The 18,959-nt window shown below is 41.1% G+C and overlaps 1 protein-coding gene across 9 annotated transcripts in view; it reads right to left on the bottom strand.

Moving 5' to 3' along the window:
* diaph2 (diaphanous-related formin 2) overlaps positions 1-18,959 on the bottom strand; it is a 375,631-nt gene that overhangs the window by 339,917 nt on the left and 16,755 nt on the right. For 8 of the 9 annotated variants that reach the window (XR_002168264.1, XM_019869829.1, XM_019869828.1 and 5 more), the window contains 2 exons: positions 11,193-11,297; positions 3,553-3,573 (listed from right to left, as the gene is read on the bottom strand). Coding sequence is in view for 8 of the 9 variants with exons in the window: in XM_019869829.1 (XP_019725388.1) it covers positions 3,553-3,573; positions 11,193-11,297 (126 nt within the window). In the remaining variant the exon portion in view is untranslated. The remainder of the gene's footprint in view (positions 1-3,552; positions 3,574-11,192; positions 11,298-18,959) is intronic. The other variant, XM_019869831.1, reaches the window with a different exon arrangement.

Here is an 18,959-nt window from a genome sequence, read left to right on the forward strand (position 1 = left end):
GCGACTAAAACCAAAATTACGAAGTAGACTGGACATAAACCACACACTTGAGGTGTCATTGTCTCCTATTACCCCGAGATGGGACTGTCTGATTGCAGAAAATCAAGCTCGGGGCTGTGGTGAGTCGTCATTTTCATGCACTTTGCGTTGTATCGTATTTTGAAGGCATTAAACATTACCAGAGCGATAAGAGTGTTGCGACCAGATTAGACGCTCCTTGTGTTTATTATTATATTTCGAAAACACCACAGTTTTCATGCAGCTCATACCATATTATTTTGTTGTATTAATCCGCCACACCTTAAATGCCGGTCCCTGAAAATATTGTCTGACTTAAACCGGTCCGTGGGGCAAAAAAGGTTGGGGACCCCTGTTAAAGAGGATCCAGATGTCGAACCATAACCATGTTGGAATTATATTTCACTCAATTACGGCCATATGATATGATGTACATCAGGCAAAAGGTTGCGTCTTTCCACTGTTTTTGGATGTTGCTACTTATCACCAAACTGTATTCTGACTGTGATGACTGCATTTTGGGTTGGGTCCTTGATGTTTCTATGGTCAAATTAATTGTGTCATGTAAGATTGAGCATGGCCTGATGTCTCTCTGTATTTTAGCTCGAGTTGCTCTGAGACATGTGAGAACGTCAAGATTTTTTTCCATGTACTGCTCTCTGTTGTTACTTTGTATTTTTGTAAATAAATGTTTTTTTTTTCACTTCTGTGGATTGTCTGCTTCTGGGTCCAAATTCTGTACCACACGTGACAGCAAGCCTCCATGTTCTTATCCTTCATGTGAATTGTGTAGCACTCATCTAGTCTCAGCAGCGTGCCATCTCAGCTTGTCAATGGGAGTCCGCAGAGGGGGAAGTGTGCTTCCACAGCAACACCAGTGGAGTCTGATGGACTGCTCCTAGCTGGCCTTTGACTTGTGACGTAAATCAGGGCAATCATTCCGGGGGCTAATGCTATAAAAGCATCAAAACGGTCAGCAGGTAACTGTGCTGCTGTGCCGAAGCAAAGGCACCCGGTTCGAACACCTGCAGACGTGTTTCTTAAAGATGAGCAGGTATTGTAGGTTCTCTGTATTCTGCACATCCGTCGCTCAAGCTTGAGGTGGAAAGAGTATTTGAGACTTAGAAATGTTGCACATTTGCACGCTGGTCAAACTGGATTAGATCCAATTTACACCGTTCTCTATTCCTAGCTCATTCTATAGCGGGAGAGCAGGGAATGTCAGAGAAATTTCATGCCTGAGACAGAGGAGTTAGACTTGCACGTTCCCTACAGACAATCCGAGCCAGCTCTCTCCCCCCAGCATAAGTGAGAGCGCTCCATCCCAATGACACACGCTGACAGCGTGAAAATGGGAATCTGCCAGCAAAGCAGGGAGTTAACTGTGACCAACCACCAACTAACCAGGCTAAACAAAGCTTCCTCCTGCTCTTTGCTCCTGCTTCCTCCTGCCCTTGTATTTTATAATGACAACTCCCGGTTTTAACAAGAGCAATCTGGCGAGGCTTCAACATGTGTCACCTGCACAATCTATTGCTAAATGCGTCAGCTGTGATATTGACATATTGTTCCCCTGGATCCGAATAGAATTTAGGATCTGGAGTGGTCGCACGTCAGTCAACCGGAATGCAAATTTTGCAAACCCAAATTTTAATTTAACCGAGTGACGCTGCCTCCACATGAAAATCTCATGTTAATACTGCACAGGGAGATCATTTACAACCCGCAGGAAGACTTCACACTTGAATTCATCTGAGAGACTCTTAAGCCTTGTCCCACACTGCTGTTTTGGTTAAAGAAAGTCCAGTGCTCAGTGGTACCTGTTGGTTTCACTCAGTCAATTTGAAGACCTGTTTAAGGCTACTCAGATCAAATTTAGTACAAAATATGACCATGAAGAGAGGGTGATGCTTATTTGTTTTGTAAACAAAAATATCTTCAAATTCTAATCACCCTGTCCCTTGTCGGGGATTTTACATCCATCCATCCATTTTCTTAACTGCTTTTCCTCACAAGGGTCGCGGGCGTGCTGGAGTTTATACCAGCTGTCTGTCTTCAAGCAGTAGGTGGGGTTCACCCTGAACTGGTTACTAGACAATCGCACAAAGACAAATAACCATTCATAGTCACACCTATAGACAATTTTAGAGCGTTCAATCAACCTACCATGCAGGTTTTTGGAATGTGAGAGGAAACCGGAGTACCAGGAGAAAACACGCAGGTATAGGGAGAACATCCAAACTGCGAAGGAGATCTGCGAACCAGTCAACCACTGTGCCCGCCCCATTTGATGTTTTTCAAATGAAATTTCAATTTGCTGTTCATAATAAATAGCAGAGTATGTTTTATCATGGATAAAAGCATTGTTTCCCATCAAAATGTCATGGGAACATCATGAGAAGAATGTGTCCCCTGACCCAAAATAAGAAAACTGTTGAAAAGAAAAAAAATGCACAACCATGAATGTTTGCTGGACCTGCCTGGTCGTGGCTATACGTGGGTTATAAAAATAATAATAATAATAATAAATTTTTAAAAATCTGATAAAATGTCCGATCATGCTTACATATATTACTTAATTTTTTCAACAGATAAATAAAGTCCATCTTTCTACCTTAACTGCCTTACATAAGTAAGAACGTTCTTGATAAGGTGTTCATGTGACATTCTTTGAGGCACCATTAAAAGTAGTCCCATGCATTTCCAACAAGTAGACTGGGGCGATTATGTCTTATTCCATTTACTAAACACAATACAGTATCACCATTGCCATTGAAAGGAGAGCAAGTTTACCCGCATCAATACAAGCGAAGCTAAGACCCCACTCTCCCCACAGGCAATAAACAAACACAAAAGAACAATTGGACAAAGGACGGAAAAACTGCAATCAATAAAAAAAAAATAAAAAATGACGATGTGAAATGGTTTAAAAGGGGCATTTTGTCTGAGAACAAGGACAGAGCAAAGGCTGCGGCACCGTGCGCTGCGTTACCTTGTCTGTCGTCCTGTTAAGCATCAAAATGCTTCACACCACTAAAAAAAAGGCCAATCAAATGTCATACAAATGCACGACTAGACATGTTATTGATGTTTGCGTTTTTTGTTCCTGAAAGCACAAAAACAAAACCTTTCTCAAGCTAACAAAACATATGCCAGAATGGCACCAAAGTCCATGAATAAGTCGTCACATTTCAGGTGGAGAATTAAAGAACAATGCAATCGATCACAAAAAACAAAGACCATCCACGACAATATGTACTATGCAGATAAATGAAAAAGCAACAAATACCTTTACTAAAGTAATGATAACAGTTAATAATCTCGCTACGTTTGTCTGTATATACAATCGGGATGGGCATTTGATTTTTTTTTTCCAATATCAATTTTAAAAGGGATGCAAGATTTTTTGAATGTTCGACCGCCAAGAGGACGAACCCCATCGTCCCACACGTCGACATTAAGTATTTTCACAATATGCATCTGGTCAAGACAGAAATAGATACAGAAGTCAAATAAAAATATTGGACTACTTACCGCAACTTTGCTCCCAGTTATCTGCATGCAGCAATCAGCGGAGAAGGTTAATGTGCAAAAAGACACAAACAGCACAGTCATAAGTAGGCCAGACAATTACACGTTGAGGCATGAGCGTTAACTTGTGTGATATTACAAATTGTCCATCAAACATGACACAGCTAACATTCTTATGAATATAATATTTGACAAGAGGACTCTTTTGCTCTTAGAAGCACATATAGAAGAAAACGTCTGTTTTGGAGCTCTAAATTTCCAGATGTTTCAGGTGTTAATCAAAAAGGCAGGTTTGGTTAATCAAACAGGCGTCATGCAAACCATTCCAGCTTCTCCTCCCTGTTGTATATACCGGTAGTCATTATATGGCAACAACTGTGGAAATGATGAAGTCATCTTTTCAGCTGATCTGCTCAAATGTAGCGATGCATTAGCTAAAATGAAGGGTGGAGTGTGCTGCTGGCCTCACATCTATAAGGCTTCATTAATGTTTGGCATCGGGTATCAAACTAGCGCATTGGCGCTCTTCGAAGGAAACTATCACCAGGCAACAAGTTAGCGTCAGAATTTTTTGTAAGCTATACAAAATGTACGCCACTACGTTATCGTCAGGACTTGGGTAACATGGTCCACGACGAACATTAAATGTGTTTATTTATTGTCATACTCTTAAAATAATGGCCGAGTTTTGCCCCCAAAGACTTTTGCCTTCATCTCCTCGGCATGCTGGCCACCACCTCTCCTAAAATCAGTAACATCCTGAGTTGAGCAAATCATTCAATTCTACGCCTGAAATTAAATGATGAATAAATATAATCATCAGTATGTGGTTCAGTGTTTCTTCTTTTCTGAAAAAACAATTTAGGCCTTTATTTTCATTATTCATTACAAGTCAAAAGCAAAATGAGTGTCATCACGTGGCCACCAATCATGTGACTTGGGTATTGTGCCACTGATCACATGACACCCCCCCTCAAAAAAAAAAAAAGATCTAGTAACATAATTATGTTTCAAGTTGGGCAAATTTTATCTCCAACATGTTCTGTTACATTGCTCGACTTAGCATAACACGTTTCCATGACTATTTTGAAAGGTGCTTATAAATAAAATGTATTATTATTATTTTTAATATTACATTGACATCAAGGTGTGCAATTCACACCCATTTGGTGTGCCGCAGCTACCATTATTCTTCCCGAGGTCAATGAGGTACAGCAACATATCATGCTGGGTCTTGATTAAACAAGCGTAACCATTTCAGCAATATCTAAGAATGATTGTGACCGTGTCAAGCATGGGTTGTGACGTAATGGCCACCAGCCAGATGTGTATCTTCTCCTTCCCTACTTTAACCGTTTGGTGTGGTGTATTTGTCTCAAGATTTCTGTGTGATGTGGGACCTGAAAAAAGGAAAAAAAAAAAAAAAACTTGAAAAATGAGCTTGGCAGCAAATCGGTTTTTCGTCATAACTGGCAAAACTTGGCAGACAAACAAAAATATAGGAGTGAGTTTAACTCCTGCCTGCCTGTCCGTCTGCCAGGCCCAGAGATATATGGTGTGATCATTTTTCATCAGGAATCTCTCATGTGAACAGCATGCAGATAGAGTGTATAATGTATCTGTCAATAATAATGTTTAGTGGCCCTGCTTTCACAGCGTTAAGGGTGTCTCTCCACCAGACAACTACATTCCAATGAAGAGCTTCCCTTTATTGCATCTGAGGAAATGCATATTGATTACATCTCATCGAATAACACGCTGCGCCTTTTGCCTTTTACCGCCGTCCTCTTGCTCTTTTAATTTCTCTCTTACTGGTGTCTCTCCTAATCTTATTTCCCATGTCTTTTCATGAGACTCCTGCTGCCTCGCAAGACTTTGCAGCTGCCGCAAAGTCAATTGTACGCGAGCCGCCACCTGGTGTGTGACACCGTGCTTTTTAATCAGTCCTTGTAGCCACCGCTCTCCAGCATGCAACTTAACATACCCGGAATCATTTATGCTGACTCAACAATACTGTATGTTGATTACAACCTTTTCCACAGTTGATGCCACACAAAATATAGAAAAAAAATCAGAGCATGGTATGAAGGAAGCTCCTCTAATAATCAGACACTGTCTTGAGATTGCACACAGAACTGTGAGGGAGGAGCTTGAAGAGTAGAGTCCAACATGTATGTAATTATGTGCACCACAGAATAGTATTTTAGGAGGGATGGATGGATTGGTATTAAAAAGGAACTTCTAAGGTTGAATAATACATTCTGGAATGCTGATGAATATCTGATGGATTGCACGTTGTCCCAAATGACGGCAGTTTGATTTTCAAAGTTTGAATTTCGAAGACATTAATGCCATGCATTTCATCTGACATGTTGGTAACAATTTCCTGAGCTCCTTCGGAGGCTTTAGAGGCATGTTGGTTTAATTTTGAAATGTATGACCGTTATGGCATTGCCAGAAAGGAAAAGAAAAAACTAAATGGGAAGAATTAATTTCATTATGCGCTCTCGGAACTATGGTTTTAAGAGACACATGATGAGAAATGTAGGTTTAATTTTTGGGGAAACTTTGGGGTTGAATTCTGATATCAAATGACCGTAGGCAACATCAAAGTCAAAATCTGCCGAAAATTCAAGTAATCCTGTAATGATTTCTGAACTAAGCTTTTGTGAGATACACTATACTGCATTACCAAAAGTATTTGCTCACCTGCCTTGACTCACATTGAGACTTCTTCAGTGCCATCCCATTCCGAACCCAGTGGGTTCAATATGATATTGGTCCGCCTTTTGCAGATACTACAGGTTCAACTCTCCTGGGAAGGCTGTCTACAAGGTTGAGAAGTGTGTTCATGGGAAGTTTTGACCATTCTTCCAAAAGCGCATGGGTGAGGTCACACACTGATGTTGGTCATGAAGGCCTGGCTCTCAGTCTCCGCTCTAATTCATCCCAAAGGTGTTCTATCGGGTTCAAGTCAGGACTTTGTGCAGGCCGGTCAAGTTCATCCACACCGGACTCTGTCATCCATGTCTTAATGGACCTTGCTTTGTGCACTGTTGCACAGTCAAGTTGGAAGAGGCCCGCTCCAAACTGTTCCCACAAGGTTGGGAGACTGGAATTGTCCAAAATGTTTTGGTATCCTGAAGCATTCCAAGATCCTTGCGTTGGAACTAAGGGGCCACGCCCAACTCCTGAGAAACAACCCCACACCGTAATTCCTCCTCCACCAAATTTCACACTTGGCATGATGCAGTCCAACCTCCATGCAATGCAACCTCCAAACTCGGACTCGTCCATCAGATTGCCAGATGGAAAAGCGTGATTCATCATTCCAGAGAAGGCGTCTCCACTGCTCTACAGTCCAGTGGCGGTGTGCTTTCCTTCCAACCCCTGCATCCAGCGCTTTGCATTCCACTTGGTGATGTATTGCTTGGATGCAGCTGCTCTGCCATGGAAATCCATTCCACCAAGCTCTCTGTACTTGGGCTAATCTGAAGGCCACATGAACTTTGGAGCTTTGTAGCAATTGACTGTGCAAAAAGTCGGCGACCTCTTGGCACTATGTGCCTCAGCATCCCCTGACTCCTCTCCATCAGTTTACATGGCATTACCACCTTGTGGCTAAATTGCTGTTGTTCCCAAACTTTTCCATCTTAGAATAAAGCTGACAGTTGACTGTGGAATATATAGGAGCGAGGAAATTTCCCAACTGAATTTGTTGCACAGGTGGCATCCTATGACAGTTCCACGCTGGAATTCACTGAGCTCCTGAGAGCGACCCATTCTTTCACAAATGTTTGTCAAAACAGTCCGTCTGCCTAGGTGCTTGATTTCATACACCTGTGGCCAGGCCCAGTGATTAGGACACCTGATTCTGGTCCTTTGGATAGGTGAACAAATACCTTTGGTCATATAATGTAGTCTGGGGTCTCACCTAACAGTTGTTGGAACAACAACATTTGGACTTAAGTGACTTTATATGACATGAGGCACAAAGGCCTCAACAGAAAGTTCAAGAAAACGTGTAACCTGCCCGAATTATTTGAAGTACGCTGAACTGATCTAATAAGACGCACTCTCTTTGCAAATTGTCCAAAAGTTTTGTGTGACTTGATAGGCATGTTTTTTTTTTTGTTTATTGTTGTTGTTTTTTTCAGAAAAAATCTGGTTTAATTCCAAATTGTACAGCTTCAACCTCATCGGTGCCCCCGCATGTGACTGTTGAACAAAATGATATCTGAAAACAACTGCAAGAAGAATGTTGGACATTTCTCTCAGCAAGACCCTCCCAGCACACACCTCAAGCATTTGAGGAGGAGCAGATTTTGAATCAAACATGAAATTAGTTGGCAGACAAACACAATCTCAGAGAAAGGAGTTAACGGTGTTACAGGAAACGCTGCGGTTGAAATAGGGTTGGTGAACATAAAAAAGGCAGGAAATAATGAAAGCAGGTGAAGGACAAGGTGTTCATGCAAAGCTGATGGTCAAGGACATCCGTAGGACACGCTGCTGCAAAGCAGAGCGAGGATCTTTTCTGTGGAAACACCGCTTATATTCAAATGGGTCATGTGCAAATTCTCCCATGGAAAAAAAAGCAATTCCTTTCGGTTGGTGGGTGTTATTTGCAAGACTCCTGCGGAGAAGTGCGGAGTGTTTCTCAATCTTGCCTGGTGATACAGAGGTAGCCATTCATGAGAGGGAGGAGAAAGGAATAACTATTGCCTTGACTTGGAAAGACATTTTTACTTGGGTGAACAAAAGAATTTGCCTTTCTCCACATTAGATCACGTTTCCGACCACGTTCATGGACACTATGCTATTCAGGTCATTTTACACGCTTGTACTGTGCACAAAACTTGTACAGCTGAGAAAAATCTGTATTCATTTTCTGTCAGTGGACAGACGTACACCTCCCCCTCAATGCATTTTAACTCTGTTTACTCTGGGTGATTATTTAAAGCCAAATCAATGTCGAGGCAACATAAATAAAATAAAAAAAAAAAAAAACGCAAATTGACATTGGGCAAATATTATATGCCTTTTTAGTTACGGCAGTAAAAAAAGAGGCAGATTCTATCTGGACTTTGAAAAAGCCATCAACAACTGAGAGGAAAATGCAAAGATCGAAAGGCCCAAACCCGAGCTGCAATCTCGTGAGGCAAATAAAAACACAGAGCACCACAGCGAACCAACACTCCAACATTCCTGCATGAATCATTTGGTCTACATTTCCACAAGCAATATTTGCCTCGAATTGCCTAACGGAGTTTATTTGTTGTCACAGGATGTTAAACATTCTTGCCATCAGAGTTATTACAATATTTTCAATAGATCATGTGACATTTCATTCACCATCTTGCTAGCACTTTTGGCCTTAAGTAAAAGGTGTTTAGTGACATAATCTGAAGGGCACGATATCAATCAAAGGTATTTTTAATGCTTTTTGTTAAAGTGGCAAGATACCTATGTCTATTTTATTCAGACCAAATCCATAATTTAGAAACTTTTATCAGGCCAATTTGAATAATTGCGGCAAACGTTGATTTTCAAAATATTTTAGTATTTATTTAGTTGTGGGTTTTTTTTTCTTTTTTTTTTTTTTTTTACCAAATCTCAAGCTGTCCCATCGCCCCCATTTAAGAGAACAGAGACTTAGAGCACTTGAAGAAAGGCTCCACTTTTTATTGCCGCAGGGTACCCGCCTGTGGCACTCAATAATATGTCAACACTGACGTTCAACCATCCCCGTCACATCTTAATGAAAGCAACAGCGAGGTGCTGAGAGACATGACGTTTTGTTCTCTTGTCTTTTGACTACACACATTGTGTTAGTCATTTGAATAAAATATCATTGCTCACAAAGCATAATGGGCCCGGTGAGGAATTCCATCATCTCAGAAAAATCATCATTATCAATAATGCCGTTTAATTACCACGACAATGAGGAGGCAAATAACTGATGATGCTTTGCAGGTTCGGGAAGCTTGCGAAGGGAGAATAAAAATAATCACTCTTTCATAGATGATTGTTGACGAGCCACCAAGATTGTTTTTTTTGGAATGCATTAAGCAAAACAAGTCTTGCCAAGGTCATTTATATATTCAACTACAGATAAGTGAACTTGAAAAAAAGATGTTCAACATGAAGTATCTTATAATTTACCACAAGTGAAATTAAAGTTCAAAACAAAATAAATCGTACTTTGAAGGAGAAATGCAGTAAAAAACAAATGAGGTCAACAAAAACATGGATGCGCGCAACATTTTGGGACAATCACATGCCCATGTCGAACAAAAATAGCATTTTATTCTATTTGGTAATGCGGTTTGATTCGCATCGGAATACAAGGCTCAGTGTAAACCATAACACATGAAGATTCAGTATGAGCGCAACTCAGTTCCATCGGTCTACTGTGACGTGTTCGAGAATTTTTTTTGGTCGGACATGACAAGATTATCAGGAAATGTATTGGCGGCATGAAGCCATTTTAGAACAATCCATAAAAAAAACTGCAGCAAATTTAAAAACCGCAGGTTTCAAAGCGTGGGGGGAAAAAAATCAGTGACTTGTTGTCTGGAAATTATGTTAGTTTTTTTTTGATTTTTTTTAGGCATTTTCATTTTATTTCTGTTTTGTTAACGAGAATGTATTTTATTTTATTTTTGGTGTTGTTGTTAATTTAGTTTTTTGGTTAATTTTCGTTGACTACAATAAACTTGCTATGAACAGAGGCAAATGTGGTTGTACTTGATTTTTTTTATTTCCTGTTGGGAATGAACCATCTATTTAAGGAAGGCATTTAGTGGTCTTGAATGGCTGCACCTGGCAACTACTTGGGCCACAGCAATTAATAAAGAACAAATATTATGAAATACAGGATCATCATTATTATTATCATTGCATTATTATTTTTGAATCGAGTATTAATGAGACAAACTGACATTTAACATCCCATCTGTCTCGTAGTTCTGAGCCGATGACCATACCATAAAATGAGATACAGTACTGACATCCTCGAAATTCAGCCCAAGTATGAAATAAACACATACACTGTACAATTAAGTGGAAAAGCACATGGGTTCCGTTTTGTTTAAAATGCAAGATAAAATTCCCACTAATAGCTTGTGTTCACAGTTTTTGACAATGTATTTTTTTAATTGCAAGATTGCTGTCGCATCCATTTGCACCCCTTTACCAAACGATAAGTGAAAGTGTCACCGAGAAACTTCCATGCAAGCACACAACAACCCAAAAACCAAAAATCTTGCATGCAAGCGAACAGCTTGATAAGCACTGACCATCCACCTAGCATTGAGTGAGTGAGCGAGCGAGTGCCTACTATTACCCTGTGATAGCGGTTGCAGCATGATGGGAACAAAACTACGGTGGGTGCGAGGGTTGGGAAAATCAGACGGCAATCAGAATATTTAAAGGTGTAAAGCGTGGAAAGTGAAGAGACAACAGAAGTGCAAGCAAGCCATACTGCAAAAGCAAAGGAATCAAGGCTGAACTCATTCTGGAGATTCACAAGGAGAATCATCACCACACTTCAGCACGCCGACTCCTGTTATTGGGTAAGCACGTTTAACTTCGGACAAGGAAAAAAAAAATAAAAACATAGCTTGAGTTGATTGACTTACAGATTTGGCGGTGGCTGAGATGTACTGAACAACCATCTCCCGTTTGGTGCTCAAGTCCTTCCCGCGTAGAGGCGCCTTTCGCTCTTCATTCAGATTCATGTCCTCCTAGACAAAAGATGAGCAGGAAGACAGTGAGTGACATTTGAACAAAATGGAGATGAAAGCGTATGAACACATTAAGGGGAGTCATCTTAAAAGAGTACGTTGACAAAGAATCTTCCCCAATCTATTAGCTCATCCTTGTAACACAATATAGGCAAAGAATGAAACAATTACTGGCAGTCAGTCTGATCTAATCCATAGATACATTTTCTAATGACAGGTAAGATAGGGCCTATCTGTCCAAAGGTGCTCTCTTCTGAGCTATTCAACACATCGAGATGTGAATACCATGATATAAAAGCAGGAATTCTCAACTTGTGTCTCATGGCCATCGTTTGATCTGAAACCCAAATGTCTTCAGTACACAACTAAAAACGGAGTAGACAAATGTGCTAACTACTACTCCACTGTGCGCCCTAATGAAATACAGTGGAGTAAAATTCTAGCTTTTACTTTAACCACCTATCCCAAAAACACAAAATACAACCTATTCTTGAAAGTGGCAGAAGTAGTACTATTCAATATTTGCATTTACCAACTGTATTTATTTTCATTTATTGTGATTTCATTTTGCACCGTATGTTTGTAATACCACGGTGATCGATTGGTTAGCAAGTCTGCCTCACAGTGCAGAGGTTCGATTCCGGCTCTGGCCTTCCTGTGTGGAGTTTGCATGTTCTCCCCGTGCCTGCGTGGGTTTTCTCTGGGAACTCCGGTTTCCTCCCACATTCCAAAGCATGCATGGCAGGCTAATGGAACACTCAAAATTGTCCATAGGTGTGATTGTGAGCACAAATGGTTATTTGTCTGTGTGTGACTTGCAATTAGCTGGCAGCCAGTTCAGGGGTGGGCCTCGCCTACTGCCCGAAGACAGCTGGGATAGGCTCGACGGTAGACACGAAGTGACGGGATATAATCTTTTCTTCACTATATACATTGTCATATTGCCCAGCTCTAAACAGGGGCATGATGTTTAACACAGATTAGTTGAAAAAAAAATGTTGCTGTCTGTAGAGTATTCAACTGCATCGTCTACCTGCCGATCAGCCAATTATGTGATACTGTCATAGTGTCAAAGCTCCCAAGTTATATTGCAGCAATATTCTTACTTTTCTCAGTCCTATGCAAAAGGAAAACTGATCTTTGTTTACAACATGAATTCTGCAATTTTGTGGGATCTCTGTGTTAGAGACAAGCAAGAAGAAATATGTGCTGTAAAATGAATTGCATGTAGCCTTTAAGAGGCGAATTGAATCCACTTTCATTTTGGGTGAGTACGCATTTCATGTGACCGTATTCCTCTCATCAACATAGAGATGAACCTCTTTGAAACGTATCAGTGTTGCGATAAGTTCAAAACACGTCACCTCTACTTTTACCATGCTGATTACAATACAAATCTGTTTAAAGTGCTATCAATGTAAGCATCAATGTCACACGCGAAATAACAGCTTTCATTTCAGCTACCAGTCTTGAAACAGATCATGTCCTTCCACAGGCGAACACTGTTCATTGCTCACATATTTCTTTTTATTTCAAACCCCAAGGTAGAGCGAGACGAGAGGACAAAATGGCAGTATTAATTAGTCCTTGAATGAATGAATGTTCCAAGGCTATAGCAAATGTACAAACTCAGGGCAAAAAGGACAAACCAATCAAACTGAATCAGCCTTGATCGGCAGTGTGCGCGCAATACTATGGGTCCTATCTTTGTGCTACTTTCATACTGCATCACAAAAGACGTCTTTCATGCGAAAGGCATCAGCGCATGGACCAAAGGCCGAGTGCAGGACAAATAGCTACAGAATGACACGGTGATTAGAGTGGCATCGGATGTTTGGAAGAATCACTCCCTCTCCAAAAAAATGAATGCCTTGGTATGAGCAGAGAGAGGAAAATACACGTTCAAGCTCCCCAGGAGAGCCAGGGCACATTTGTAGAGCCTTGCTGCCCTCTACTGGTACGTGGAAAAAATTAGGCACTTTTTTTGCACAATATTGCATGATCTTGAAGAATTACATGCGGATGGAAGAGTTTAGCAATAGCTATGAGTTTGTGAGGTTGTTGGTGGGTGTAAAAAGCATTCTCGAGGACTGATTTTGCTCTGACTGATTTGTTAATTATGGTCCATACCGCGAAAGTAAATGTAACCATGTTTTTAAGAGCTTGCATTTCAGCAGTGAATTTTATTTCGCAAAGTACTTCTTTCAAAGCCCTAAAAATGTCATTTTCAGCTGTCACAAATCAATTATTTCCCAACCTCAACTCACAGGTCTGACCCATATGCAGGTTTACATACAGGCCCTCTCCAGTAGGTTGTTAAAAAGTCCTGCTGCAAAGTTTTACTGCAGCGGGATCACCTCAGATCTTATTAACTGGGAGTGGTCATTCTGACAAAGTGTGTGGAGCGCCACATAAAATCTCCATCTGGCCAGAGAATCTTTTTTTTTTTTTTTTTACTGGCCTTCTTGGTCACCAGATACAAAAACATGCAACTCCTGACAAGCAGAAAGCCCTCTTAAGGAGCAAAAAAATGATGTGGAACACTTCAATAAAAATACATTGTACGCTGAGAGGTTTTTAAAGCTAATAGACAAGAGAAAATGCCGAAGTAACAATAATGTAAGAGCATCTAATGGCCCCCATCAGCACATTGGACTTTTAAGTAGCCGCGTGCAGCAGATTTTGAAAGGAGTGACGCCAACTGGGGGAGCTGAGCTCCTCCTTACCGACCCTTTTATGATACTGTTATGGACAACCTAAACTTGAACCAATCATGAAAGGTGTTTCAGTACGTCAACCGTGGCAGACGGGGTTCAGTGTGGTCTAAAAATGCTCTCGACGGGTTTACAATGGGATCTCCACACTAGAATTTTCTGTGACGCCGGTTCATACTTTGAATTGGTACTCTTCTGTGATCAAATCTGGGTATGGTTTTTTTTTTCATTTTCAATCATCAATTAAATATCTCAAATTTTAAATTTGTCACCAATTGTTTTGTTATTTATTTTTCCATACATTTTTTTTTCATATTTCATTTTTAGGTCAAATAAAAAATATTTAAAAAAACAGGGCCACTGTACTGAATTTGAGGCTGTGACAACCATAAGTAAAAATACATAAGGTTGGAGAACAATCAGTCAAATGATTGATGAGCCATATTATGCCAAGGTGAAATGCATTTGAGGCGCTATTTTAATCAGCTTGACGTACTGTATTGTGACACAAAAGATATGCCATCCAGGCTGTATGTTTGTTGGCTCACAATGGTTTCACCTCATTCCTGTCCACACAAAAAAAAAAAAAAAAACACGAACTCGTAGACTTGGTGACGAATCACTTCGACAGCAGCATTCATGTCATTCTATCAACTTATTTTCATCTTCCTTTCGATTCGTACTGAGCTGATATCTCACCGATTTCGAGGTATTTTCTGGCAGATACATCCAGTGAGTTTCTGCTTGATTGTTCGACTTTGAAAGTTCCACAGTTTGTGACTCCTAGCTTAAACCTCTTGGACTGATGTCAGCTCCGGTTCTGATACCCAAACTCAGGGAGATGCATTTTCCGGAGACGTTCAGTGGATTTAATGTTGTGCATATTGATGAGGGGCTCCGGCTTCCCGCTGTGTACATTTCAGGGGGAAAAAAAAAAGAGTTTCGACACACACAACAATCTTTTGAAGGCTGTCGTGGTGGATGACTTTTATACGCATCTCAGCCTCCCCTGGAATAACTTCTATTATATTTCGGCTATGAAAGCATCATTGCACCTCACATGAAAACTTTTTTGATAGCTCCTCTATTTTGGTCTTTTCATTCATTTCCTCAGAAGTCCTTCATGACCTGTCATGAATAAGCTTTAATTTAGGCTGGGTGCTATTTAGACCTCAAGAACACATGGTGCGAGAGGCAAAGCACTTTCCCCAAAGGAAAAATATGTTCACTTTCTCCAGGTCATTAATGCACAGAAGGGGGTCTGACTAATATGGTACTCCACTTTGAGGCCTGCTGAGCTGCTAAGGCTGCAGCATGGCGAAACAAATAATAACAGAAAGGCTGTAAAAGACGGAGGCCAGACCAATTACATGTTTGCATGACCATAAAAGGGATGGATGGATGTGTATAAAAAAGTTTAGTCAGTGCAACTTTTGAGGAACTACAATAATCCAATCTGGGATGGTTTCGAAAATATTTGTCCAGTTGAAAATAATGATGTCTGAAATAATAATAACTTTGATTTATTCAGGGTCACCATCATAAAACCTGAATTAGCCTATTCCTGTCATGCAAGTGTAAAAACAAGGCTCGAAAGAAAAATAAAAACCCACAGTAGGTAAGTGTCTGCATATAAAGACAAAACAGATCATTTTTCTGATATGCATTCAAATCCTCTCCCATTGTTGACTTATTGTTGCGGAAGCTATATTCTGGGGCGGCCCGGTAGTCAACTAATTAGGGTGTCAGCCTCACAGTGCAGAGGTGCAGGGTTCGATTCCGGCTCTGGCCTTCCTATGTGGAGTTTGCATCCTCTCCTCGTGCCTGCGTGGGTTTTCTCCGGGTACTCCGGTTTCCTCCCACATTCCATAAACCTGTGTGGCAGGTTAATAGAACACTCTAAATCAGGGGTCGGGAACCTATGGCTCGTCGAACCCCAGGGGTTCGGTGAGTCGGTCTCAGGGGTTTGACGGAGCCTCTGCCATGGAGGGTAAGACACACGCGACTCAACATGTTAATAAGTTATAACACACCCGCTTGGCCATCACTGGCTGCAGATGATCCCATGACATTGCTTGTCCCATCCGCTATTTTTGCTGGATTTTTAGCAATAGTGAGGAACAGAAAACCAGTCACATTAATGGTGAGTATTATCACTAAATTATTTAAAAGGCTTATACTGACATTTTGTTGAATTCACTTTTAAAATACAGTTTTATATACATGTCTCTATCCTCTGGTGAAAGGACACTTTCATTCTCTCCTCTTTCATCTCAGACTGCTTTAAACAACAAAGCGTATGAGGGAAAAGTGGTTAGGGTTGCACAACTGTCCGTGTTTTATGTTAAGTGTTGTGTTTATTATTTTAGTTTATGTTAACTGTTTTGTTAAGCGCTTTGTTACAGCTGCTGCTGTTGTGAAAACGCTATATAAATCAGGATGTATTGTATGCGTGTGTGTGTGTGTATATACATATATATATATATATATATATATGGCTCTCACTGAAATACATTTCCAAATATTTTGCTTTTATGGCTCTCTTAGTCAAAAAGGTTCCCGACCCCTGCTCTAAATTGTCCTTGAGTGTGGTTTTGAGCACAAATGGTTGTTTGTCTATGCGTGCCCTGCGGTTAGCTGGCAACCAGTTCAGGGTTTATCCCTCCTCCTGCCCAGTGACAGTTGGGATATGCTGCAGCACGCCCTGCGACCCTTGTAAGGATAAGCGGATCAGAAAATGGATGGATGGAAGCATGGATTGATTGAAAGATGGTCGCATGTGTTTGCACCCCCCCTCCCCCAAAAAAGACTGTTGGGCCTCATTGAGTACATTTTTGGAAGGAATGTGGAAGTCTCACAGGCTTTGCGGATGTCACATGGGATTTGAGGACATCTCATTGCCCAAGTCTGGCAGGAATTGCGGAAGTCTAACAAAATTTGCCAACGTCTTTTCAACAGTCTCCCAAGCTATGTGAGAACTGTCAAGGACTCAAGAATTATAGACGTCCCGAGGGATTTTCAGGAGAACCTGCAAGATTTACGCATGGTCAAAGGATTTGTGTTTGTTCCAGGGGATTTGCGGAAGTTCACGTGATTTGAAGAGTCTCTCTAGATTTGCAAAACTCTTGTTGGGATTTCAGAAGTCTCACGAGGTTGACAAGTCTCAAGGGATATATGGAAGTATCTCAAGATTGACTTGCACCAGATAGGCATGGGTTTTGTATTATCTGTGTGAGTCTTGCGGAATTTACAGGAGTCTTGCAAGGTTTGCGGGACACTTGCAAGTCTAGCAGATTTGCGTTTGTCGAACAAGATTTGTGGAAGTCTCGCAAGAATTGCAGAGTCTCATAAATTTGGCTGATGTTTTATGATATATGCGGACGTCTTGTGAGATTTGCGGAAGTCTCTGGGGATCTGAAGATTTATCTTTGTACGAAGTATGGAAAGCGCTACATAAACTTTTAAAAATATACACTAAAAATTATGCTGAGCTCGAGCACAATGTCATGTATTGTGCTGTTTGTTTGATGTGAATTGCCAATTTCGAAGTCATAGGTTCCACTGTCGTCTGAGAGTGAAGCGTGCTGGCTTGAAGAGTACACAAATGAACATCCCTCTTGGATTTGAATTCATTACAGTTATTGAACATTTTTGTTTGGGATTGTCAATGCCTGTCAAATGTCAGCCCTTGCCCCAACCTGCTTTCTGTGTCGCCTGTCAGCAAGCAAATTTAAGCTCTGGTTTAATGTCATGCCACCATGAACACAAACGTCGTCACTGAAAAGTGAACTGAGTGACAGGGATGAGCAACCAGGCAAGAAAACACTCATGCCGGAGCCTGATTAAAAACTAGGAGCACTGATCGTGTCGTGTCGCGCCTGGCAATAAAGGCCATTGTTCGGGAAGGGGGGTGAGGGGGACAGACACATAACACACTGAGGTATTATCCACAACACAACCTAGGGTATGCAACGAAGCTGTAGCTCGTGTATCTATGTAGAATGACAGAGCTTTGACCCCACATGGGGAATGTCAATAAAATCTCTTTGCCCTAAAATTAGACATGAAAAAAAGCCTGACGTGCAAACACATTCATGTCCTGAATACGAATTAAATCTATTTTGGGTCTAAACAATGTATTGTGTCAAAGCAAGTGTGTAAGATAATTATCAGTTAGCAGAAGTGTTAGCTGTGAATGTACGGATATGGATTCAAGCAACGTTAAACCAGGTAATTTTCTGACCGAGAAAATTTTGTCTTGTGATCAAAAATGTTTCAAAGCTCTCATTGACCAAGGCTCTCTACTCTGTATGGATGAGACTTACGTAATGTATCAAATACATATTAGTAATATGTCTAACACTGTAAACACGAGAAAGGTAAAAACGCAGGCTCAAGACCAATATCCTGTAGGTGGCATTAATGTCTCCCATTGATCAGAAATGATTCACTTAAAAAAGCATTCTGGAAACAATCCTCGATTGTGCTGAGCATGAAACAATAACCAACCAAAGGAGATTGTTGTGGACTTCACAAAGGAGATTGTTGTGGACTTCAGAAAGGCGCACTCCCAGCATGCTCCACTGACCATTAACGGTGCCACAGTGGAGAGAGTGAGCAACACCAAGTTCCTGGGAGTGCACATCTCTGAAGACCTGTCCTGGAGCCACAATACCGCATCACTGGCCAAAAAAGCCAACCAGCGCCTGTACTTCCTCCGCAAACTGAGGAGAGCAAGAGCCCCGCCCCCCATCATGCAGACATTTTATACAGGCACCATTGAGAGCATCCTGTCCAGCTGTATCACTGTGTGGTATGGTGCTTGCACTGTGTCCTGCCAAAAGACCTTGCAGCGCACCGTGAGAACAGCTGAGAAGATCATTGGTGTCTCTCTGCCCCCACTCGTGGACATTTACTACTCCCGGCTGACCCGCCATGGCATCCTGCT

This window comes from Hippocampus comes, unplaced genomic scaffold (assembly GCF_001891065.2).
Source record: "Hippocampus comes isolate QL1 unplaced genomic scaffold, H_comes_QL1_v1.1 scaffold9, whole genome shotgun sequence".
Classification (NCBI taxonomy): Eukaryota; Metazoa; Chordata; class Actinopteri; order Syngnathiformes; family Syngnathidae; genus Hippocampus; species Hippocampus comes.